Raw genomic sequence first — 24,905 nt, forward strand, 5'->3', positions numbered from 1 at the left:
TCGATACTTACCAGATCCCTTTATAATAAAGAGATTCTGGTATCGAGCACTTAACAATCACGCGTCGTCTCTTCCTACATTTTTTTTGTTGAGATAATTATCCTCGTTCTAACCCACGATGTTCTTTTTTCCTCCATAATGGCTCCGCATTAATTTGCCCACCATTCTTGCTTGCCCTCATGCTCGAATTTTCTCTCATAGCATGCTCCAGAATTCCAGAAAAAACTGATAAATTTCCAAAAAGACTAAAAAAGGTGGCGTCAAGACCATACATTTACTCAGCGTTGATAAGAACTCTTATTTTTCATTAGCTAAGGTCTTGCCAGATGTGTAAAATCATTCAATTCTTCGAAAACTTCTGGAAGATATTCATTTTTGTTCCTTCTTGTTGAAATGTTGGCTAACAGCTTGGTGAACGAAGGCGAGATGCGTGACTCTACGTGAGATGGAACTAATCAAAAAGGGGTCCTTTCCGAAGCTTTGCTGTTCCTCAATTCCTGTGTCAAGTTCGAACGTCCGTGCTGATGGAGTCCCTCAGAAGTACCGGTTGGAATTAAGAGTATGGAACCGCCAGCCGGCCTCTGGCTTTATTTTATACCGGCACTCCTTTTTTTTCGGGCCGGTGGCCGTCCTCTTCATGTTTTTCTCCTTTTTCTTCATGTAATTCTTCCATGTTGTCCGATCTTTAGAAATAAAATATCAGAAAACAGTAAAAGAGCTTGCGAGCATTTCCTATACATAAGAAAGATGGCCGAGAGGATCTTCGGAATTACCGCCCGATGATTGCTGAGCGTACTATACAAAGTATTCACTAAGATCATCCTCACGTGGATATCTAGGACGGTGGATGAAGCTCAGCCTCAAGAACAACTTGGATTCCGTCAGGGCTTCACCTGCATGGACCACATCCAGACCGTGTCGAAGTTCATAGAGGTTTTCTGGAAATACCGCTTGGCTTTCGTCCTAACCTTCCCCGACTACGAAAAAGCCCTCGACTGCGTAAAAGCAACCACAACATTCTGCACTGGCCGATCAAGGATTAGAACTGCCAAAAGAAAAAATCTCCCCACCATTGCTACATCACTACGATACAGCACCTAACTATACGTTTTTGGGTAAAGGGGGTACGATAAAGCGATACTGTATCGCCAAAGCTGTTCGCGGCTTTATTACAAAGAAAAATGAAATCATTCATTTGGAAAGAAAGGGGTGTATGTGTTCTATGAGGGTACCCACGGAACTCTTTGTTTCGCGGACGGTATCGTTCTCTTTTCGAAAAGTATTCAAGAAGCGGAGACGATTCTCAAGAAATTAAACGAAGCAGGAAAAAGGCGAGGAAGGAGAAATACAACCTAATGGCTTCCAAATACTGGGAACTTTATCATAACTCGGTTTTGAACGAGAATAATGAAATAATAGTATGATTTTTTGCGGATCCACCTTAATATTAAAAATGACTGTGGGAAATAGGATCTTTATAGGTTTCAGATAATTCTGAAATTTCTAATTTCCTAACATTATGAAAGTTCTATTTTCTGTCGCACTCTGACATCATAGATGCGCTTTTTCAGGTACGTGTCGTGAAATTTATATTTTCCGGTAATTTTAACCAGTGTTCTCTGCATCTCCGTCTATCATCATGTTCAAACGAAAAAAAAAACTAATTTTTAGAGTTTTGTATTAGGTTAAGTAAAAAGTTTTGAGCATTTTCGCTGGATATCTTTAGTGAGTCGTATTTAACGTCACGAAAAGCATCACATCCTGAAATTTCCATCAAAATGAACAAAAATTATCGGACAAAACCGCGCATATTTGACCTAAATCGATTGATTCTATCTACGCTGATTTAATCGTCGAAATAAAACGAAAAAAACGCTCAGAATTTTTCAAAATTTCGAATTTTTTTCAACTCGAATTTCAGAACTCCACCTTAATGTTATAATATTACACAGTCATATACATAGTCTTTTTTCTAAGAAATCGTGGGAAAAATTGAATTGTTTTTTTTTCCTTACAAATCATGAAGTGCTTAAATACTTTAAAAATTCTTTCCGCTTCTTTCTGCTTCTGGTCAGTTCTTTGTTATCTCTAATTTTCGTGTAACAATTGAACGAAAATCATCGCTGAAATCCGGAAATAGTAGAAAATAATCTTGGAATTTTCTCAGATGATTAATCAATTTAATAACAGCCACTTTCACATCAATGTTTATGTTTTTGTGGATGATAATCTTTGATACCTTCCAACTGTTGCTTGTATAAGTTGGTGGAACTTTATCTTGCGACGAGTGTTATTTTCCTTTATTGTTGTTTTTTTTCAGCTTCATTTGCGACTCATATTATATATTATTTTATTTATTTATTATATTTTTCATGTTTTTATAATCGTAAAAAATAGGCAATAAAGTGTCTAGCGTTAGTCGAATCCGCTTAGGATGCACCAACGCCTTCACTTCGTCGTCGACGACAGTAAGAATCGTTTGAGATTTACAAACCCGTAACGTTTACCCTATACAGTGACTTGCGGGGGGTGCCCGATAAGTCACGTCAGTGTTTTCTTCCTCCCGGAGAAGCCACTGATGCCAACTTGTTGATCCGAGAAGGATGGGCGGCTTAGTTGCCGCTGAGTGGATTTGAACCATCGAATGAACGAACGTTCACGCACTCACAGCAGAATCTCGCAGCACGGACAGCGCTACTCCTGCCCTCTACTAATCTTATCCTCTTTTTTTTCTTTTTTTCTCCGAGTAATTGTTTACTATTATCAGAAATTTTCTAACATCACCTCCACGCGCTTTTCGATCATTATTTCCAACACAACGTCAACACACCCTAAGCTACGATGGAAAAATCTGCTCATCGGCCTGGTCTGGTCGCCGCCCATTTATTCACAGAGCATTTTTCGACCATTACCTGGATAACAACAACAGATCACAAAGCGGTGAACACTTCCAAAATAAACGAATACATTTGAAAACTTGAAAATAGCTGGAAGTGCAGGCCCCATTTTCCAGAATTTGACGATAACGATATGTTGCTCATTCCTCTGATTTCGTTTCATTCCCCTGTTTCTCCTTCTGAACAGCATCAAATAAATTCTCAAGCCGCTTTTAATGTGGTTCTCTTTTTTAGGTTCTTCTTTTTAGGTTCTTCTTCCTGAAGTTAATTATGCGTGTTTGATAGAAAGACATTTTTCGAATGCATTAATAAGGATATACAGCCTTGGGGCTAATCTTTTTCTGTACAAGATCTCAGTGAATTAAAAAAAAAACCTGATGAATCACTGAATTAAAGGATCAACAGCTTAGCGTGGCGTAGGTGTCTAATGCTCTTTATAAGCTAACAAATAATGATTGGGGATGAATCTCTTTCTCTGTTCAATACTAATTTTTTTTTGCTTTCAAACTTCTAGACGTTCCTTTATACATTATTACATTATTTATATTTTATTATTTTATATATCACACATAAATACATGAGCAAGTTATGACAGTAACGCAGTATTTTTTTCTTTTATTTTTTTTTCTGCAAGTCTCACCCGCATTTGAAATATTTCCGTGGAACTATCAGACGCCCTTTACAAAATTTGTTTTCACCAATCTTTTGAATTTTTTTTCACTTGTGCTTAATTCATGAATTTCCACTCGTCCACGAATTGAGACGGCTCTGAATTTTAGGTGAAGAAGTAGTTTGAGTTGGAGGTGTCTTTAAATTAAATCACCTAAAGAAAGGTGGCGTCCTAATCTGAGTCACCTAACTGATTCCATGAATTATTCCTTATGTTTTTTACATCTGTGATTGCTAGCAATCACACGTTCATGAGAAAACGCTTGATAAGGAAATGAAATTTAAGCAGATATGTTAAAAAATAAGATTGAGGAAAAAAACAGTCATGAATTGAATTCTTCAAAAGCATTTCGAAGAATTTTATCCTTTAATAGGACTGGAGTGGAGTAATTTCTGCTCATGCACTTCCAGAATTAGGTCCAAGCTTACAAATTATTCTTGACTCTTCCCTGTTTGCACTAATTTTTTTCTCTTATTTGATAATATTTAAACTAATTTTAGACTTGTACTTATTCTTTGAATTCTTTTTGAATCAATTCAAAATTATTCAATAAAATTAAATAGCTAGTTAAATAACGCATCCGTCACATACATATTTCATCTAAATTATTTCTAAAATAAGATCTAAATTCAATAAGATACAAATTATGCTTGATTTGTTCCCCGAACCGGTTTTTTTTTTTGTTATTTGACAAAGTCCATCAATTTAAGAATTCTATGTACATATTCTCGTTTTTCCTTTTGAATCAATTCAAAAATTATTTACTAAAATTAAATGGCTGTTTACATAGCGACTTTGATCTCACATTTCATCCAAATGATCTTGTCGCTGTGTGCGGTAGCATAGTAATTACATCAAGTATTCGACTTTTTTTTCACAGGAAAAAAGTTGTTGGCGAAGGATGAAAAGAATTGGAGTCAAAATGCTTTTTTTCTGGATATTACTTGAAAGAAAGAATATTTTCTACGTAGGAAGATTCTGGATACGGATATTCTCGATTCTCGGTATTTCTGCGTAGTTTTCCGCCTGCTAATAACGTTTTCTTTTAAACATTCTATTCAGCCGGTACATCCGCTCAGGCACCGTGAAATGAGCCATGAAATTGCTTCAGAAACTCCACTCTTCTGTTCCACTTCCAGATTTCTAGGTGGATCTCATGATGCAATAAAAAAATATAAATAAAAATAAACAATAAAATAATATAAATAAAATATAAATGCAATAAAAATCTTCTCCAATCTATAGAAATGTGTCGGGGAATTTTTTGAAAATTTCACCGAGAATTTCCATTCGCAGGCCATCCCCTATTTTTCCGTAATTTTTATTTTGCATTAATTCTGTTCCTCTTGGGGAAAAGTGTTTGCAATCCCACAGTCATCTACTTAAAAGCACTACTTGAGCTCACATGGTTCTTGTCTGATTTTTTGTGGAAATTTCTTTCCATTCCTAGTTAATTCCGGATTTGGGCGCAACTTCTGCTTTTTTTTCGTACTTAACCTTTTTGTTTCAGAACTGCATTTACATGCAATTCGAAAATTAAAGTTTTTTTTGTGCAATATTTTTTTCTATAGTTAGCCCCTCAATCAAATCCCCTAACTTTATTTTAGTTTATTTCTTATTGCATGAACATATGTAGAAGGAGATAGGTAGTGAATCCTTGGAAGAAAGAAGTAGTTTTCAAAATTTCTGCCTTTTTATTCCAGAAGCATTCCTTGCGGGTTGCAATGCACACAATCCATAAACTCGCATTTCATTTTTTCTACCTTTCTTGGTCTCTTAATGTTCCCAGTGTATATTTCTTTCCTTGTTCACTTCCATACAAAGAATAGTTTTTTGTGAATTTTGTGAACTCCATTCCATAATATCAAACCTATTCATAAAGCGAATTTCTTCGTTTTTGTGAAATTCCAACAAAAAAGACGGCTATTTGTGTTGTTTTCAAAAAGGAATTCCAAGAAGACAACTGTTTTGCTTAAAGGCAGCATATCACAAAATTGACGTCTTACGGAAACCCCCAGGGAAAACGTGGAGTTCGGCTGTAGATTGCGAAAGCGAGCATGGCCCCATTCAGGTCCGCCTAGTCGTCCTAAAGAAAAAACAGCGTACGGACGGTGTTTGTTCCAACGAAAATACTTTGGGACGCGCCCTATGTGCAAGCTCCGGTCCCCTCAACAGCCAATTCGTTGGTTTTACTTGAGTAGGTTGCTGAGGAGACCTCATTGATTTTCGAACGCTCGCTCGCGCATGCGGCGCGTGCACGAGTAGGTAGCGGGTTGTAACTGATATTCTTGGAAAGAGAGCTTTCTTTTACGTCGTGTTCAGTGACCTCGTTTCCGTAATCTACTTTCCGAACTCCAAATTTTCTTAGGGTTTTCGTACCACGTAAATTTCATGGTATGCTGCTTTTAAGTCAGTGCACTTTATGTTTTACTCTTGAGTTCTCTCCACAAAACTGTTATCATCCGCTAATTTCCCAAATCCTTCACAATTTTTGCATAATTTATGCAATTCTGTTACAGTTCATTTCTTGGGGTGGTTGTTTCTTCCTTTTCTTAGAGCGGTTGTAGCGCAATCGCTAGGAGATTCCGCTGTGACTCTATCGATCTATAGAAGATTCGAACCTGTCCCAGTGCCAACAAAGCTTTTTCAGTCCCCTCGGAGTCGATAAATTGGCACTACACTTGTCAAGGAGGATAAAAACACTGATTTGACACATCGGCTAGCCCCCGCAAGTCATCGTAGAGGCCAGTCACACGTTCGTAAACCCGAGACGATTTTGGCGTGAAGTACGTAGAGCCATCCCCATCGGGATTTATCAACGTCGCGCACTTTTATCCTTTTCTTTGAGGACAAATAAATTCCGAAAAAAAAAACGCAACTTTCAAAGCAAAAAAGAGGTCATTTGTGAAGAGTGCAAGAACTTAAAGTACAAAAAAATTTATTTGAAAAAACGCAATAATCTTTTCACTGGATACGGCGAAATCAGAAGTGGATCATCTGAATCGTATTCGTATTATTTGTATTCGATCTTCACAGTATTCGGGAAGGGTTGACTGATCATAGCCAGGTTAAGAAGCCATCCTTGAGCCGTTCTGCGTTTCCCAACATTTAATCGTTCTTCTGGTTTACATCTACGATAAACACTGAGTTTCCTGCTCGCACAAACACATCTCAGCACATCTCAATAAGTCAGGATGAGCTCAATTTTCATTGTTTTCTTAGCATTTCATAAATCCCAACCATAGTGACTTTTGATTCAGTTGTTTCGATTCGTTCTTCAACATTACTTGTGATTCTTTTGCTTCTATCTCTTCATAGGTGTTCGATAGAGGATCACCGCTCTTTTTGTCTCAATCCTTCTGCGATTTTTTGTAGAATTAAGCGAACTATACAGGCTATAAGAATTATGGAAGAATTCAGAAAATTTGCGGAAAATTATACAACTAAACGATTACAACTACAACTTATACTAACTATGCGCGATGTTTCTTAAAGGCGTCACCCCACGAATCTGAGGTGGTGCAGATTTCAGGTGGAGTATTCTTATGAGGGATAGCAGATTATGGAGAGGAGGGTGATTCCGTCCATTTCTTTCTAATCGCCGTAAAAAGCGGCCCGGAAGATGCGGCTCCGCACAAGGCTGGCGCGCTGCAGTCGAACTCCTTGCTGAAAAAAGTGCGCCGAAACGCTCGAAGCCGTATCTTCCGGGCCGTTTTCTACGGCAATTGGAAATAAATGGACGGAATCAGCCTTCTCTTCATAATCTACGATCCCGTATACGAATACTCCACCTGAAATCCGTACCACCTCAGATTCGTGGAATAAAGCCTTTAAGAGTCTAATCGAGGAGAAAATTTCAATGAATAAGAGAAGCGCTGCGATGAATCGCTCGATTTAAAAAAAATAGACATCGTTTCAAAGCAGTTCATAGTTCATACCTCTCTATATACCCCTCAGAGCATCCAGACAATAATTAGTTTAACTTCAACACCATAAAATTTGCAAAAAAAAAAGAAAAAACTAAAAATTGCATAGATCATTTAAATCCGAGTATTCATCTTGCATGATTTTTCTGACTAAGTTCCTAAAGATGATTTTCTAAAGCTCGCCAGCTGTTTTCCCCTTCCTGTTTAATAGGAATTTCGGAGAATTCTGAGATCATTCGTCGCACACACACACACAAACACATCTCAATAAGTCGTGCTGAGCTCATTTTTCTATCATCTCCTCTCCACTTTTTCGCAAATTGATCTCCTTTTCGGAGATGTTTGTTAGATGAAGCGTAAACTCCTTTTTTTGTCGCTCTAGTATGAGCAGTAAATTGGAGCGACCGATTTCCCAGTGAAAAATTCTAACCGGAAATAAACGAATGCGAATAAAATCGTAAAATATGAGTCTTTGAGCGATTTTACATGTGAAATCCTTAGCGATTTTTTCTTGTTGATTTTTCCCAAACTTATTGAAATCAAAAAAAAAGCAAAAAAAAAATAATAAAGTGAAAAGCATTGGAGCTTCACGATCGAGGTGGAAACTATTCTGCTGTGACAACAAATTAATTACTAAGTTCTAGAAAATTATCAAAAATAAAATGGAATAAGAATAAATAAAAAATAATAATATAAAAATATAAAATGTAGAATAATAAAATTGAAAATTAAATTTTATTCAATGGATCTTTGGTTTTAACTCACGAAAAATATGCTACTATTCTATTAATGCGTAGTATTTTATCTAAATTTTATGTTATCTTTGATTAACAATGAGGATTTAAAAAATTAAATTAAAAAAGGAATAGGCTAATTATGAGGACATTTTTTTCAAATGTTTTTTGAGGAAATTTTTGACTGGGTTAAATAGAGAGCAACACAAAGCAGCTGTGAAATTAATTCAGACAAAAATCAGTTTTTTTTCGGTTGTTTACGGCGACATTTTGGCTAAACCCTGCTTCCTCGTCTGCTCCTATGATCCTTCGTCGTTGAAGAAAAACTGCTCGGCTTCTAAAAATTCTAAAAAAAAAAATCTAAATTTGCTTCTCTTATCACCCTTGTCAGGAGGTTTTTTTTTCGCTGCTCAAGCTCCTGGCTTTATCTTTTTTCGAAAATTCTTTTTAAGAGCAATACTCATGCGTTCCTCTTTTTTCTCCCTCACCGAGGTGATGAGGTAGGACTGTGAGAATTTTGCTAACCATCTATTTAAAGGATGCTTAGTCTGCAGGACCTCATCTTTTTTTCCTCATTTATTCGTTTCAACCTCCTCACCCATCAACTTTGTCACGCCTTTTTCGCTTACTGTGAGTCCCCTATTGACATTTTCTAGCGCGATGGTCATTCTCTCTTCTCCTGGTTTTCCACATTTTTTTCCCAATAAAATACAAATGAAGTTGCTGGCTAGATCCGAATTAATTCACGCTCAATACTTCCATGAGGAATTTAAATTCTAGAAAATTATAGTACCAGAATAGATAAAAGAATTTCCAATTTTACAAAGAATCTGCCAATTAGGTGCGAATTTTTGATATTTTGCTCTCTGTTTTTTGCTGGGATCTACTCTCAGAAAAGTAACAAAACAAAAAGTTTGCTCCTATTTTATTTTGATGTATCATATTCAAAAAGAAATGTCCTTTGATGCGTAAAGTCATGGGAGTACTGTAAGGTCGAGTGTGATCACTCACTGACTGAACTTAAGAGGTGAGATCTTTTTGATTTAGATAAATTTGATGTACATTCCATGTCTTTTTTTCTATTTCTGCTCAAATTACATATTGATTCTAAACGTTTCTGTTCCCCAATTTCACAAGTTTTCTTTTTCTTTTTCTTTTTCTTTTTCTTTTTCTTTTCCTTTGGAGTTCATCTTTCGCACATTATCGCCAGTTTCCCCACAGATTCTTCCGGATCACAAAAAAATCGAACTACTTGAAAAACAGCTTTCAGTGAAGACCTTCCTTTTTGAGAATATGGCATGAATCTACTGATTTTACCATATTTTCCGATTCTATATATATATATATTGATAGTGAAATTTTTCTTTCCATAATTTTACATATGTTTCTTTTCTTCACGTGTAAGCTGAGCGATCAGCCATAGATCATCTATAGCTTCGCAATTTGTTTTTCTAATATACCACGATTATGCTCATCAAAAGGATTCATCTGTGGACTCATTGATTGTTCATCGCTAAGGGAATTCCCATCCACTAGAAGTGCACTCGTGCATCTTTTTTTCCGCATAATTTTCCGGACATTTCTGAATTTTTCAATAATTCTTATGATCGGTATGGTTTTGCTATGTTTATTGAATTGTGCTGTGCTTGTGTGAATCTCAACACTTTCCGTGAAGAGTGCGACTGAAATTTGAAACCAGTCATGAAAATGACGAGGACGGGGCAACCCATAATATTCAATATTTAGCGAGTGTATAAGGTTCATGTTCAGGCTAAGATCCCAAAAAATTGCACTTATTCGACATCCAGTTAACAAACCTAGCTGTTTAGAGAATTTTATAATTTTATAGCAGTTTATATATTTTTATATTTTTTTTATAATTCCTGAATTTTTGTGCAAGATACTAGCCACATCTTTTTCTACCGGAGAGAGCTTAGTTCAGGTGGAATAATGAGGTTTGAACCTCTTTAAAAAAATTTTTAGGTGTGAAAAAGGTGGTATCGATTGAATCCAATTTTCTATTATTTTGATATAAACGTTGCCAGTGCATATAAATTATAGATGTAAAAGTCCTTGCTTTTTCAAATTTTTTATTTTAATTTGATTTAAATTTTTAAATTTTTTTCTAAAGTTTTATTTAAATTCTCATAAGGAGCTTTGACGACTTTAAGCATAAAAATAATCGGAGAGTTCTGAAAAGTCGTGATTTCCATGCACTCACCCTAAACTCCTCTAATTTTCTTATCCACTTCTTTTTAATCCGAAAATTTATCTGAAATTATGAACTAGAATTTATATGCTTAGTCGATCTACGAGGTTTTGTTCGGTTTTGCTCAAACGGTAACACTTTTTGTAAATTTTCTCATCATGAGAAATTCATTATTACGCTTTATGAGAGTTCTATAGCGTGCCGACCTAAAACACCTGGTAAAGGTAAAGTAATTGTGCAAATTTTGGAGATTTCTAGAAACGATTTAGGTCCAGAATAGAAATTGCAGCTAAGGATGTATTCAAGTGTATTCGGATGAGATGATGAAGTTATTCTTAGATATTTCTTTCAGACCACGCTCATACCATCCGTATTCAGTCATGTGAGGGAAAATCGTGAATAAACTTCTTTCTTTTGTCATCCTTCTCCTCCTCCTCCTTTATTCTTTCTCTTTTTTTCTCTCTATCTCTTTCTCATCGCATCACTGAGTATCCTTCGGATTTCTTCAACCTTTTCTTCCATTCCTGCATAATTCGAGCGCGCTGCCCATCCTGTTTTTCGCACAACGTCCTGCTATTCGTGGGTGACGCAGTTTTTTTTTTAAATTTGGTGAGAAAAAAAAAGTGTGGAATTTTATTTATATTTCATTTATCTTAAGAGTCGACTTTCCTCAACTTTTGCGGATATAACTCATTCTTTATAATGAAACTGAATTTCTTTGCATCTCCTTATTCTGATGCAATAAAGTACAACTTAGTAACCACGCTATGGATCTCTCTTTTAGGGTCCCATAAACCTCTTTCGGTACAAGAGTTCTGGAGTTGTCTTCTCATTTGCTGTTAAGAAACGTTCAATGAATCCTATCGCTCTTTAATTCACCGTGCAACATCGTTCTTTCGCGTAAGGGATAACTTATCAACTTATTCTGATTTCCAGACATCTTTTTGTTCCGAGGATTGTGACCATACGTATGGTAAAATGACCAATAATCCCCTGAGAACTACAGCATTATCCCTCTCTATCCTCTTTAGGAGTGACGAGGTAGTGTTTTTAGTTAACTAAAGCTAAAGACTAAGGGCTAAGGTTAGGGAGTACAAGGGAATTAAGCGTGACCCGTCACATATGTGCTAACCAAATCCGTATCCCTACTTGCTCGTTCAGAGATCCCAGGAACGTCTGGAGTTACCTCTGGATCTGAGTAATCCTTTTAATTAGACAAATCATCTGCTCCCACGATGTGGTTTCTAAGTATGCAGCGTTGTCGATCTTTCCACGAGTAAAAATCCTTGAAAAATAAAAAACAAAAACTAGAACCTTACTCACAGATTCATGTATATTCTGCTGTTCTCCTATTCGCTGAGAAACTGCTTCCACAATCCGTGGAAGTTATTAGCCCAGCCAGCATTTTGCTTCCGTCTTATTGTATTACCCTTATGTATTCATTCCCTCGTTTTTTTTTTCTTTTTAAAGAAAAAAAAACGAGGGAAGGAATACATAATTGATTATTGTTTTCACTTAATTAGGTGTATCTTTAAAAAAATTTCACTGTATTTTCGTTTGTTGTTTTGTTTTTGTTTTTTAACGCTTTAAAAGTATATTTGTGACTAAAGTTTTTGTCTCTGTAAAAAGTCCATTTGAAAAGAAAGTCTAACGTTGTTTTTTTTGTGGAAAATTCAAATTTTAAAGCAAACCTCTGCATCCACGCCATTTTCGGAGGTAATAACCTTAACTCTTGAATAAAAAACTAAATTTGTTTCTAAAAATAATTGTTGACTTAATGAGATGATTAGAATTTTAAGCACTACTATTAATTATTTACTAAATCTCATTTTACCACCAGAAACTCTCTAGAATTAAGTTTGGATTTGAGATTGGCCCATTTTCAGGACATGAGACGGATCGCCAGCTGAGATATCGTTGCTTATTTTCTTTTTTTTAATTTTTTTTCAAAACAAATCACCCATAACAGTTTTTGTGGACTTCTTTTCCAAAGACATGTTTGTTTCTTTGTCAGTATATCAAGAGAAGGGGGAAAAAGAAATTGATCTCAGTCTACCAATTTAATCTCAGCTTAATCAAAAATAAAATAGATATGTCATAAGCCGGAAAGATATAGCATCGGAAGCAATTACTTATCTCAATAAAGTATTTATATTTTGACAACAACTCTTCTATGATTCCGGAAATGAGGTAATCGGAGAATCTCCGCCCCCGCTGCACTTGAAAGAATTGAAAAGAAATCATCCGGAGGGCAGCTGTTTGCTTTTAATTGTTCAAAGAAAACCCAGTTCAGGCTCGCATTATCTTGCCAACGACGACTTCTGAATGGTTGTATTTCCCATTTATTTGTCCGCTTATTCTCATCCATATTTATTTCTATGCTTATTTATTGTTTATCTGCTCGCTCATAATATTGCTGCAAAGAAAACCTTGAATTCACTTGGATAAGCATGAGTCTTTTTGCGTTTCTCAGGCAGTTCTCATGTATGTATGTTACCAAGAAAAATTCTAGGATTCGAGCGATATCGCTAGGAACTGCGATTTTGCCACTCGCAGTTTCATGCGATCGTTTTCGACTACGCCACGCCTATGCGGCGATGGCAGTTATGTTGCATGTTTTCCTAGCAGATTTCATTACTATCCATGCGTATAACTTAAAGTTTCGGTTACTTCCGGTTTGCGATCCGGATCATATTTCGCTTCAGGACGCATAGCACCATACCTCAAGTCGTAGCTTGTCGCCACACGGTCCACAGTTGTTTGTGTTTTTTCCCCTCCATGTTGCAATTATTTACGCCTACAGTACGCTTTATTCGAATTTGTGGAAAATAGTTTTTCGAATTGATTACTGTACCAGGAGAAAAAACCGTTTGTTCTCTTCTGTCATACGGAATTTTTTGTCATCGCATCATTATTTACGCGTATTTATGCCGTAGGCTCTTTAACGACTCAAATCTCACTGTATGACAATCTTAACGTCATGGATAATTTGGTTGCGTCGGATTTTACTTCGGATTAGGATGAATCAAGCAAGGATCTCCACTTTATTAGTTGCACGGAAAAATGTTCTCTGTCTCTTTTTCTTTCTTTTTTTTTCTTGGATCTGCTTTAAAAAATTTCTATTTTCTACGTTCTAGAGTCCTTTCTCTTGTTCATCAACGTTTTTTACCCGCTACTTTTTCGTTCAACATCAAACTCACCCGGGTCCAGCTTAATTAATTTGTTTTAGGTTTATTCCTAACTAATTCCAAACATCTAAATGAATCTGTTTGCTTTCCTTTAAAAAAATCCCTCGTGACAAGTGAAAACCTCGATCTAAGATCCAGAATTCGATTTTCTACTGTAATCTGTGCATTCTATTCTCCTCTTCACTAATGATCTGCTTCCACAGCGCGTGGGAGTTACTAGTACGGCTGGTGCTCCTGTTTTCACGTAACCAACTGTATTTATTTAATTAATTAATTAATTATTTACTCACCTGCTTATCTTTATTCTCCAATTTTTCAAAGGGATATTTGTAAATGATTTTTCGTTTTTGTAGGAATTGCATTCGAAAGCAAAAAATTGAAAAAAATTCGAGCGATGTCTCGTTATGCGTTCGTTTAAATTCACTGAGTCTTTCACCGCGGCTTCCTAAGTGTCGAATTTTTCAGCCGGAGCAATGTGCAATGATGAGCGAACCTTACTGGATCTGAACGACTCATTAGTGCTGAGCTTCGTGAATCGACTTGAGCAATTCAACAAGTGAGTATCTCATCTTGCTCTCATGTCAGCCTCCTCTCCCAACGGATACATCTGGTTTGCTTTTATCGTGGTAATGAAATTACGGAAAGCATCGGAGAATTGTTTTATTCGCAAAATCGTGGGGCATGCAACAAATGAGAACCGCGTTGGCCTTAGACCGCCATTCCGATACGGATGCGCTGCGAGGCCAAAAATCCGAGACCGCACTGCTCCCGGATACGAGAGGTTGTATCGGGGTGGTGAATCGGGTATTTGAGTGCTTCGCAAATAGAACTCACTATAGATGATCATGTTGCAGAGATTTGAATATGATTGAGAGGTGAAGCGCGAACACATCGTCTTGTCGGGAAAACCCCAGCGAATACCGAACTTTTCGGCAGAAAAATTACTATTTTTCTAGGATTTTCCGGCAGTGATCACCTCAAAAGGTCGCTGAATGCTCTACAATGTTTTTCCTCAAGTTATAAATATGAGGAATCAAGTATTATTAATTTTCTTACCAGAAAATGTTTCTCCTTTCTTGAGATGACCAAAAAATTGGAGAAGATGTGCTCAAGTCCATAAGATTTCGCTGTTTCAATGTCGGCTTGAAAAATTTCCAAAAATTGGGTCTTTGTTTTTTTGGTGTTCATGTTGAATGTATGGCTGGAAGTGTTGGAGAAAAAAGTTAGGAAAAAAAATGGATTTTTTTTCAAAACTTTTCCTAAGTTCCATTATAGAAGACAAGTTTTAATTCACACGTTAGGGATTTTAAGATTTTGAGTCTCTCCAGAGCTATAATTCTTAAATCTGCGCCAAACTACCCACTAGAATAGCACTCTACCCACACATGTCATTACTATTGGCTCAGGAATCGTCAAAAAATCCCAGAAACTACGAAACGATTTGTTATCTTCACGTTTGTGTTGTGTTTTTATGAAAAATTAGCACTATGCTGTCGGGTTTCGCATCGGTCCCAGGAGATCTCGAGAAGATCTCGAACAAGATAGTGGGCTTGGGCATCGCGGCTGGGTGTGACCTTATGGTAGCGTGTCAGGATGTGATTTCTGGAATAGAATTGCGTGAGATCAAGATATAAATATAAAGATAAATATATATAGTAGATATAAATATGATATAAAGATATAAATAAATATATAATAGATATAAATATATGGCTGCGTTCTTGGAGAGGTTTTTTTTCTATCGAGGTTCTTTCTCGAAAAATGTGAAGTTTTTTTTAGGATTAAAAAATGTAATCAAGTATGAAAGCAGCTTCCAAAAATTTATTCGCATTGTTTGTAAGAAAAGTTAAGGAGACAAAGAAGGACAGGTGGACTAAGATTTTTTATCAAATTTGTGATATTTATGAAATTTTAGCGAAGCTTGAAGCTCTCTTTTTTTGCAGCGCTTTTAACTTTTCCATTTTGCAGCTTTTCAAGAATAGTGAAAAACTTTTTGGTAAACATTTTTTTCACTTTTTTCTCTTTTCTAAATAATTTCTAATATTGCTGGGTACATTTCATTGGTTTTTTTCTTTTCATCTTATTCCTTTCCTTCTTTTCAAGTGTTGACCTCTTTTTTGGTTTGAGAAGCGTTTTTATTCCCTCTTGTTGACCCGCACCCGTTTTCTCAATACCTAAATTCACTTCAAACTCTTTTCTTTGTTTATCCACCTCCGTGCCGTTCGGATTCCCGGAACGTAATTTGCACTCAGATCGAGTTCTCCTTCCTCTTCAAACTAGGCTCAGAAGATGCGAGGATGAGTGCAGTCGATTCAATGGCTTCACGAAATTTTCCTATGCAAATTGCTTCTCATACCCCCTTACGGACGGAGGGATGGATAACCCGGAAGTTCATATGGTGCATATGAGGATGACTATTAGAATACACCGCACCGACGAAAGACTAACTTCTTTTTTTCTCTGATTGCCAGACGGAACCGAGCGGATGTGCTCGTGGGATACTGAATTCTTGAATAGGGCGGCTATCACGAATCTGCCGAGAAAAAAATTATTAATTTATTCACATATCTATGAAGGTCGTGGATCAGCACGCAATCAGTGTGTTCTTTGTGGATATTTTGCAATTAACGCACCTATGAACATATGTTTTCTGTTCCTCAGACAAAAGTGTCTTAAAATATTGACAAAATCCCCAACGATTTTTGGGAAATGCAGAATTCTAAGCGGAAAAATCCTTTTTTCCTTGAAAGAGTACCGATATTTCTGCTCTAGGTTACGATATCTACTACTTTCCCATTCTTTCAATGTAACAACAATAAGAAAAAAAGTGAAATGTTGTCCTTTTAGGGCAGATTGATGTATGTCAGCAATGCAATGACTGTTGTTGACAAAGGCCACTGAATTTTCCCACAAAAACACTCAGCCGCCCGACTATGTGTAAACATTTCGCTGAACTAGAAGAGATTGCAGCAGTGGATTCTCGGAAACGTTTCTAACGAACACAGAGATCGGGTACTCAGGAAAATGAGCTTATACATATCTCATGGGTTGAAAAACAAAACGAGCAAAAAACAAGGAACAGCTTTCTGACTCCAGAGAATAGTGAAAATTTAATAAAGATTCTTTTAAATGTTCATCCATTCCCACAGAATTTCTAGATCTTTTGTGCTTTCAAGCCCTTTGAATTTTCCTCTACCTGAAAACTTATCCATACTCTTTATTATTTCCGGAAGTCGAAAACCTATCATCGGAATCTTTCTGAGATTTTTTGTCGCTCCAATTTTTATTGAGGTATTCATTGTTTCAAGCGAGCGAAATTATCCTTCCTCGTTTTAATTACACCTATGCGAAACTAGGAGGATGTAATTAAAACCCGGAAGCATATGTATGTAAGTCTTTCCTGTTCTGTACTTATTTGAAATCCTGCACCGACAAAAATTTGGCAACATGCTCGAAATGGACCAGTTTAACTTTAATTGAGGAAGGAAGGCTGATATTTTCACATAAACCTTTTGCGGAAAAAAATATTACTTCACAGAATATCCAAAATTGAAAGCCTTTTCTCATTAGACAAATCGATTTTTGCAGAAATACACAAATAAAGTATTAGTTAATTACGAAAAATGTATACACTCTTGCAAAATTGTTCTGCGTGTTCTCGAAATGGACTCACTGTTGAACTCGAGTGGTGAAAAAGAAAAACGTGAGTGAATGTCAACGGTTTTTCATCTATTTGTGACTACGGTAGTTCTGAATTAGTGTGATTGCGGCAGTAAATATGAAGCGGATTGTGTGCGTTTCTTAACTGTAGGTATAAAAAAATCGAAATAAACGTCGAATAGAAATTCCTTAGGAAAATGCCTAGCAATCACACAAGATGATCCAAGTGTTTGCCATCGATCGATATTGATTTGTCCTACGTTTCAGAGTCTATACAGTATTTCATCGATATGCGTGTCTAGTAATCTGTATTGTTGGTGTTATATCGAATGCTGTTCACATTCTCGTCCTGTCACGACCACGAATGCGACGTTGTGCGGTGAATTGTGTACTGACCGCGGTAGCATTCTGTGATGTTTTCACAATGACGTCATATATTATTTATTTGTTTCGATTTAGAATTTATCAGGTGATAGTTGAGCCGTGTTTTGTAGAAGAACTCTTCCTGTTAAATTTTCCGCGGAATTTTTCAGGGTGAGAACGGTTATTCCTATAATTGGATGATGTTTTTGAAGATTCATGTGGTGGTCAGTATAGCGTTACACGCTATTACACTCTATATGGGAGCCGCATTAGCATTTATACGATGGCAAGCACTCGGAAATATCCATAGTCGATGGTTACAGCCGACGTCGGCGTGGTAAGTGACTTTTGAAGGGATTTGTTGGGAAAGAAAAAGGATTTTATTCGTACTGTATTTTATTTTCTTACGAATTTCGTTCCTATGATTCCCTAGACTTCTTTAATATTTATTTATCTTATTTATTTTGTTTATTTATTACGCTCAAAGGCGTCACCAGAGTAAGGAGGCAAGGAATGAATACAAATAAAAAATAGAAAATTCAGTCCAAATATGTCACAAAATTCATTTTTATAGCGATAAAAAAAAGTTTTTTTGAGTAGGGTTACCGTATTAATTTTGATCTGCTGATGATTTTCTCATTGTTTGCGTACATTTCCAACAGCACGGATAACGTAAATATTCACTTTTGAATCAGTTTCGCTGCGATTGATATTAAATCAATTTTTTTACGTTGATTCTTTCTAATTTTGACGTTCTGGTTTTTTTTTAATTTTCGCTGGGTGGATGTGCCGGCTAGAGTTCTGTTGTAGCCCCACGGTCAATGGTTCGAAACCGCCTTAGCGCAAACCAAGCCTTTCACCACTCCGGCGTCGATAAATTGGTACCAGACCTGTCTGGGAGGATAAAAACACTCACTTGATCATCGACTGGCTTCGGAAATCATTGTATAGGCCAACACGCGTTTCAAAACCTCAACGATTACGAATTCCAGTAAAACGCGTTCGCGCATCCCAAGCGCATTGATACGCCAGTGACTTTATCCTTTAGTGACTCAAATATGTAGATCTATACTCCAATTTTTTTAATCTTTCATCTCCAAGAAAGTTCACTTCTTCAATACTTTAATTTTCCTTAACATTTGTGGAAAAAATTCTGTCGAAGATAAAGGAATATTCACTGGATTTCCAGGAAATTATCAAATATCTAGTAGTTTGAATCTGTACGTATCTCAGCTATCACATCTTTTACAAATTTTTCCTCTCACAAGCACTTTTAATAATTTCTAAATAGATTATAATAGCTTAGCAGTCCAACTAACAAAAATATACTGTAAGTAATTCTTTGAATAATTTGCTCAAAGTTTTATTTTGTTACTTAGGTTACATACGACGCGCTAGGTGCACAACTACATGCTGCATACTCAAATGGCAAAACTGCTTCACATATTACACGCATGATTATTCATAAGTAGTGTTGTTTGTGCATTTTTCCCTGCGTCTGAGTTTCCTTCTCTAAGCCTAAAAATCGTGCGAGATCCGATTTCAGCTTCGCTGCGTAATTTAAGCAAGGAAAATTTGCGCGCCGATAACATTTACGCCATGAAAAGTTCTTTGGGGTAGCATTGCATGTTCGGGATTTAGCAACCTGCGATTTTTTTTTCGTCGCCTGTGACCACCTAACATATGTATGTAGTACGACACTTCATACGCATCTGGGATTTAGTGGCTTATGATTATCTCTGGAATAGCCTGAATATCAGGGGTATTAACAGTTGATGAGATTATGGAAGCATATACAGAGGTCTAATTATGTAGCCGAAATGAGGGGAAAAAACGTAACGCACCAACGACGATCAGCAAAAAAATTGGAATGTTAAGGATTTATTTGAAAAAATTCTGGAATTGGTCTTGGCACTACAGGTTTTTGTACGATTTTATGTCTTCAATAATCCTATAGGCATCAAATAATCATAAGCTTCTTTTTGTATATCATGCACCTGTGTTGTAATTTTTTTTTCTAATTTTGCTCACCTGTAGCCCATCGTTCATTACTATTTTATTCTTTTTATTTCTTTTTTTACACTTTATTTTCCTTTATTGACACTATCACTAATTTCACTTCTAGAAATATTTTTTATTTTATCCCAAACCAATTTCTAGGAAATTATTCGCAATTGTCACCGTTTCAATATCGATGATGTGTGTGCCAACGATGATGTTACATGAAATCTTTGAGGTTCCCGAAAGTGAAGGTTTGTGATTCGGAGAATATTCCAGTATTTTTTGGTCTTCTTGGAAAAAAATCTCTCACCATCATTTTTTGTATGATTTTAAGAAATTTTTCTGTCAAGATAAATTTAGAAAGGAAAAAACAACAAGGAAAACTTGATTGCCTCACTTGTGTTAGTGTTCGTTACTTTTACTTTCATTTTTTATCGCTGTAAGTGGAGCAATATATTTGTAATATTCATAGAATAATATTTATAGAACCTATTCTTTTTTTTTCTTTTTTTGGCACTTCCGATATCGTTGGTTTGTATTATCACATGATTGTGTAACGCGTGGAATGGTGCTCTCAATTTCTCTGTTTTTCCGAGAATGTCTGGATTCCCAATTAGAATGACTTTTTGATTAAATACGTAATCTAACCTATTTATTCCAAAAATAAATTCGTTTCTTATTAACTGTCGGAGCAGGGAAAAATTCTCTGTAATTCCCACAGATTTCCGTAGAATTTTCTAAGTAGCCTAATAAGGTTTGCAGAACATGATGCACTTATCCACAAGAAGATAAGCCTAGATTCTCACCGGTGGAAGATTGAAAAACCCAAGAAAAAAAACCTGTCATTATATTCATTCCTATTCTATTATAGTCATTGGGATCTTAAGCTTTGATTTGTAAAAAAAAAAATATCGAATTCGCCAACGGACCCGAGAGTTTACCTACAGTTCAACACATACAATCACAACGTTTAAGAAGTCATCAGTTTCCGTCCAAACGTCTATGATTTTCATAATTTTAAATTTTCTATTTTTTCTGGTTTTTTGAGGTTAGTGAGGTTTACGAGTTTTTTGGGGCGATGAAGCAAAAGAGGAAGCAGGTTCTGATGTAGCTGCAACATCACCAATCAGAGGTTCGATTCCGCCCTAGTGCCAACCAAGGTTTCCACTGACCGGGGGAGGAAAAAAAAGCACTGACTTGACACATCGGCTAACCCCAGTAAGTCACTGTATGGCCAGTTACACGTTCGTGAACCTCAAACGATTCTAAGTTGAAGTGAACGTGGTGGTGGATCCCAAGCGGATTGATTAACGTCACGATTAACGCTTTACACTTTACTTTACTTTACTTTGGTTTTTTTTTTAGTTCAGCTCATTCGCAACCTTTCAGGCCAAATTTCCACAACACCTTCATACACGTTGGATTTTGCCAACTTCTCTTGTGCTTTCTACAAATTCAATTTGTGGATGTTGGCGGTGGCAATGAAGGTAAGAGAGCTTTTCGTTCAGCTACTGTGGCTCGATAACGTTTCCTATAACCTTATTTCTAACTTTTTCCTCAAAAAATTCCATCAATATTTTAGAAATCACATGGTTATTGAGGTATAACGTTATTTCATGACGTATTTGCGCACTTTCCAAATTTTTTCTATTCAATTTTACAACGGAAAAAGGGCTCCTCCGAAGCGTGCAACGGTGCCAATGCTTAGCGCTGCTAAAAAGGGGTAAAAGTTGACACGAGATGATCTATTTACTGTATTTGTAGGGTTGAATGCGGAATTTCCGCATTCAACCCTACAAATACAGTAAATAGATCATCTTTTCCGAGAATTTAACGATCGTTCTAGTTCCATATTCAGTGTTTTTTAAAATTTCTACTGATATTAAAAATGAACTGACTTCCAGCAACTTTTGAGTAACATCAACCTCCCTCCACATATTTTGCGATTTCCGACTAGAATTTTATCCTAAACTTTTAATCTCAGTTGATCGCATTCGAGAAGAATTTATTCATCGAGAATAAGCCCAATATTTTCCAGAGTTCAGAAAACGAAAAAAAAGTGAGTGCATATGTTTTGCAAGTTGAGACCCTTACAAAAACTCTCCTTTTTATGAGCGGAGATTTTTTGCAAAAGCTTTAGGAAGCAGAAGTGCAAAGTACTTCGTCATTTTTTTCTGGAGCGACTGCACGATTAGATTTTTTCAGAAGCTAAAAACTCTGTGCGAAAAGAAAGAGAAAATACGTGTAATTCTTTAAAATTTGAAATTATGTAAGTCTCATTCCAGAGTATCACTCTTTTCAGATGAGTTGCACTCTAAACTATTATAATTATTGACTATTATAATTACTATTATAATTATTAATTATTATAATTCCATGTTTAGGCGATTCCTTGCGGTTTACTACTATGGTTCACGATAGCACTCGTTCTTAAACTACGGAAAACTGACGAGAAACGAAACTACCTGTACTCGAAAAGTTTTCGAAAACATATCAAGAAAACCACCGTACCCGACAGGACTACCTACATGCTTATCATTATGCTCGTTGTATTTCTAGTAACTGAACTACCACAAGGATTTTTAGCGCTGTTGAATGGTTAGTGACATATTAGCATCGCGAAGAATACTGTATTTGCAAGGAAAATTGCAGTAATTTTCCAGGTGTTTATACTACCGATGTCAACAATTACATTTATCAACACGTCGGAGAGCTGTTCGATTTGTTGTCACTTGTGAATTGCAGGTGAGATTTCATGGTATAAACATTTTTTTCCCGAAGGCGATTCGCATGGAAAAACTTCAACTTCAAGGATCTAAGGGTTTCCTGGGTCCTAGAGAAACTCACAGTAAAGAATTTCCATGATAATTAAGTATTTGACCCAGTCGATATTAATAGATAGTTATTTCTCACCGAGAAACATTCTAACTGAATTATCCAGAAGTTTTCCAACCCACAACGAACTCCTTTCTTACGAAATACATGCCTATTAATATTAATATTATTATTACATGCATTATTTATGTGATATTCCGCTCATTGTGAAAAGGTACCTCGATTTTTCGATAATTATATTTTGTCGAACTTTACACGGAAACTATAAAGCGGAAAAAAAGAAAATTGCTGTAATAGCAGTAGGTGTGGTGTTTTTGTATGCGTTCTTTGATAGATCCGTGAATTGTTCGTTTCCTAGTCTTTGTCCGGATGGTTTATTCTAATGGATACCTCTGTCAGCTTAGTATGCACATAGTTATTTTCCTTCAGGGCTAAAAAAGTCATACACGTCAAAAATCTGTTTTTATAAATGTGTCAAAAAAAGCTTCAAAGATCTCGTGAGGGATGACATCTCCAGTTTTCATATCTCAAGAAAGGTCATTGCATTGCGACACGAATTTTCTAATCAGAAAGGATTAGAGATGAGTCATGTTGCAAGGATTTCTTCTTAATTCTTAACATAGGGGTGTAGTAAGAGGTTTGACGAAATCATCGTTATTTTCCTTCGCTGATCACAGTCTCCGGAATGGCAAAAAACAAGGGGATTCTGGAGATTGGACCTCCTACGATGATGCAACAATGCAATGCTTTGTGTCAATCGTAGTTTGAGCTCCCCTTTTTGTTTAGGCATCTTCTGAACAAAAATAATAACATAACAGCTTCTACATGTTCAAGGTGGTCCCGAAATACTGGAGAGATTAAAAGGAATATTCATATCCCTAGCTTATATTAATATCCCTAGTTTATAAGCTTTTACTTAGTGAATGAAGTACTAACGAATGATGAACTAATCTTGTATTAATACGGCTAATTTCATAGCAGAAAGGTGTGAGATGCGCATAATCCGCGTGACGAGGTCACACATTTCATCGCGGTGATTACCTTCATGTACTTTACTTTTTTGGAACAAAAACCTTAATTTATGCAGTGAAACCGTAGGGGAATGAAAAGCGCTAAAATTCCTATATGCACCTCCAAAGAACTCGATCATGAAAATATCCGTCTGCAGACAATTCCTCATTATTGGCGTCGGCTTTGTAAGTAGTACTAGAAGCAATTACCACTGAAAATGAAATCACTTACTGAAAATAAATCATCATAATCATCATAATTCAGTCAAGAGGTTATGACGGTGCTTATATCACTTTGATATTCTAAAAAAGGACTTTGCGGCAGATCATATATTCAACGAGTACATTACATTTGGAAAAATTACAACAAAATGAATTTTTTTTTTTGCTTTTGTTATTCTTAATTTCAACCAATCTGACCCGCAAAATAATAGCCATAACAGAAAATTCAGTGAAATGTTAGACGTGATCTTATATTCGTCGCAGTTAAGAACTCAATAATATTATGAGCCTCACAAAAACACGTAATATGAAGACAAGAGGAAATAAAACTACGCCTAATTATGGAATGGAGAAACACGATGACCAGGTTTCGAAGAAATGTCCTATTTCAACTGAATATGCACTATTAGATAACAAATACCTGAGTGTTTTTCATTGTACGAAGTATTTTTTCCAGAATTTTACGAAAATTTTCAAGTAGCACTTGTATAGCACTTGAAGTATTGCAATGATCACATTGTAATCAGTTCGCATCATTCTTCTCACGTTCTCTTCACACTCACAAACACAAATATTTTTCAGTGTTGATTTCGTTCTCTACTGCTTCATGAGTTCACGATATCGGCAAACATTCGGTCACATTTTGATTCGAGTCGAAAGCTGGCTACGTAGTCAGAATAATCGCTGTGGATATACAAAGGACATCGCCAAGATTCCACCACCAAGCATTGTCTAGCACCACTTTGCCAGATGTATGTATTTCTAAAGAACAAAGAAGAGAAAAATTGAATACGGGAACTCCTATTTCTTTATTGTAAGGCTTTTCTTAAATTCTATAACGTTTCTACAAACATTGCATTCATCAATTCTTATCGATAACACAGGACGTTTATGCTCCATGAGTTATTATAAAAAGAAGCAGATCCTCATACCTCTGTGAATCAACTCCTACTATAAATCTCGGTCTATTGCATAGCATTTGTTGTACAGTATTCTCGAAGTGCTGCAGATCTCATTATTAACGGGTGTTGTTTACAGTTGCTTGTTTATATTCGTCCGAATAAAAATGCTAAGAAACTGGCCATTCATTTTGATAGAAGTGCATGAACGCACATGTACTGGGTGGAAGTGAATAAAAAAAGAAGAACCAAAAATGAAACAAAGGGTTCATTCGAGGAAAATGAAATGGA

At 36.1% G+C, this 24,905-nt stretch overlaps 1 protein-coding gene across 2 annotated transcripts in view; it reads left to right on the forward strand.

Annotated features, from left to right (window-relative positions):
* RB195_020851 (uncharacterized protein) overlaps positions 1–24,451 on the forward strand; it is a gene marked incomplete at both ends in the record, with an annotated part of 44,468 nt that extends 20,017 nt beyond the window's left edge. The window contains 8 exons of one of the 2 annotated variants that reach the window (XM_064189359.1): positions 14,090–14,180; positions 17,552–17,753; positions 17,818–17,984; positions 19,808–19,899; positions 21,038–21,135; positions 22,033–22,246; positions 22,312–22,393; positions 24,298–24,451. In XM_064189359.1, the coding sequence (XP_064045240.1) occupies positions 14,090–14,180; positions 17,552–17,753; positions 17,818–17,984; positions 19,808–19,899; positions 21,038–21,135; positions 22,033–22,246; positions 22,312–22,393; positions 24,298–24,451 (1,100 nt within the window). Of the gene's footprint in view, positions 1–14,089; positions 14,181–17,551; positions 17,754–17,817; positions 17,985–19,807; positions 19,900–21,037; positions 21,136–22,032; positions 22,247–22,311; positions 22,394–24,297 lie in introns of those variants that run through there. The other variant, XM_064189360.1, reaches the window with a different exon arrangement.
* Positions 24,452–24,905: the final 454 nt, after the last annotated feature.

The sequence above is a fragment of the Necator americanus genome, chromosome II (genome assembly GCF_031761385.1).
Source record: "Necator americanus strain Aroian chromosome II, whole genome shotgun sequence".
Lineage (NCBI taxonomy): Eukaryota > Metazoa > Nematoda > Chromadorea > Rhabditida > Ancylostomatidae > Necator > Necator americanus.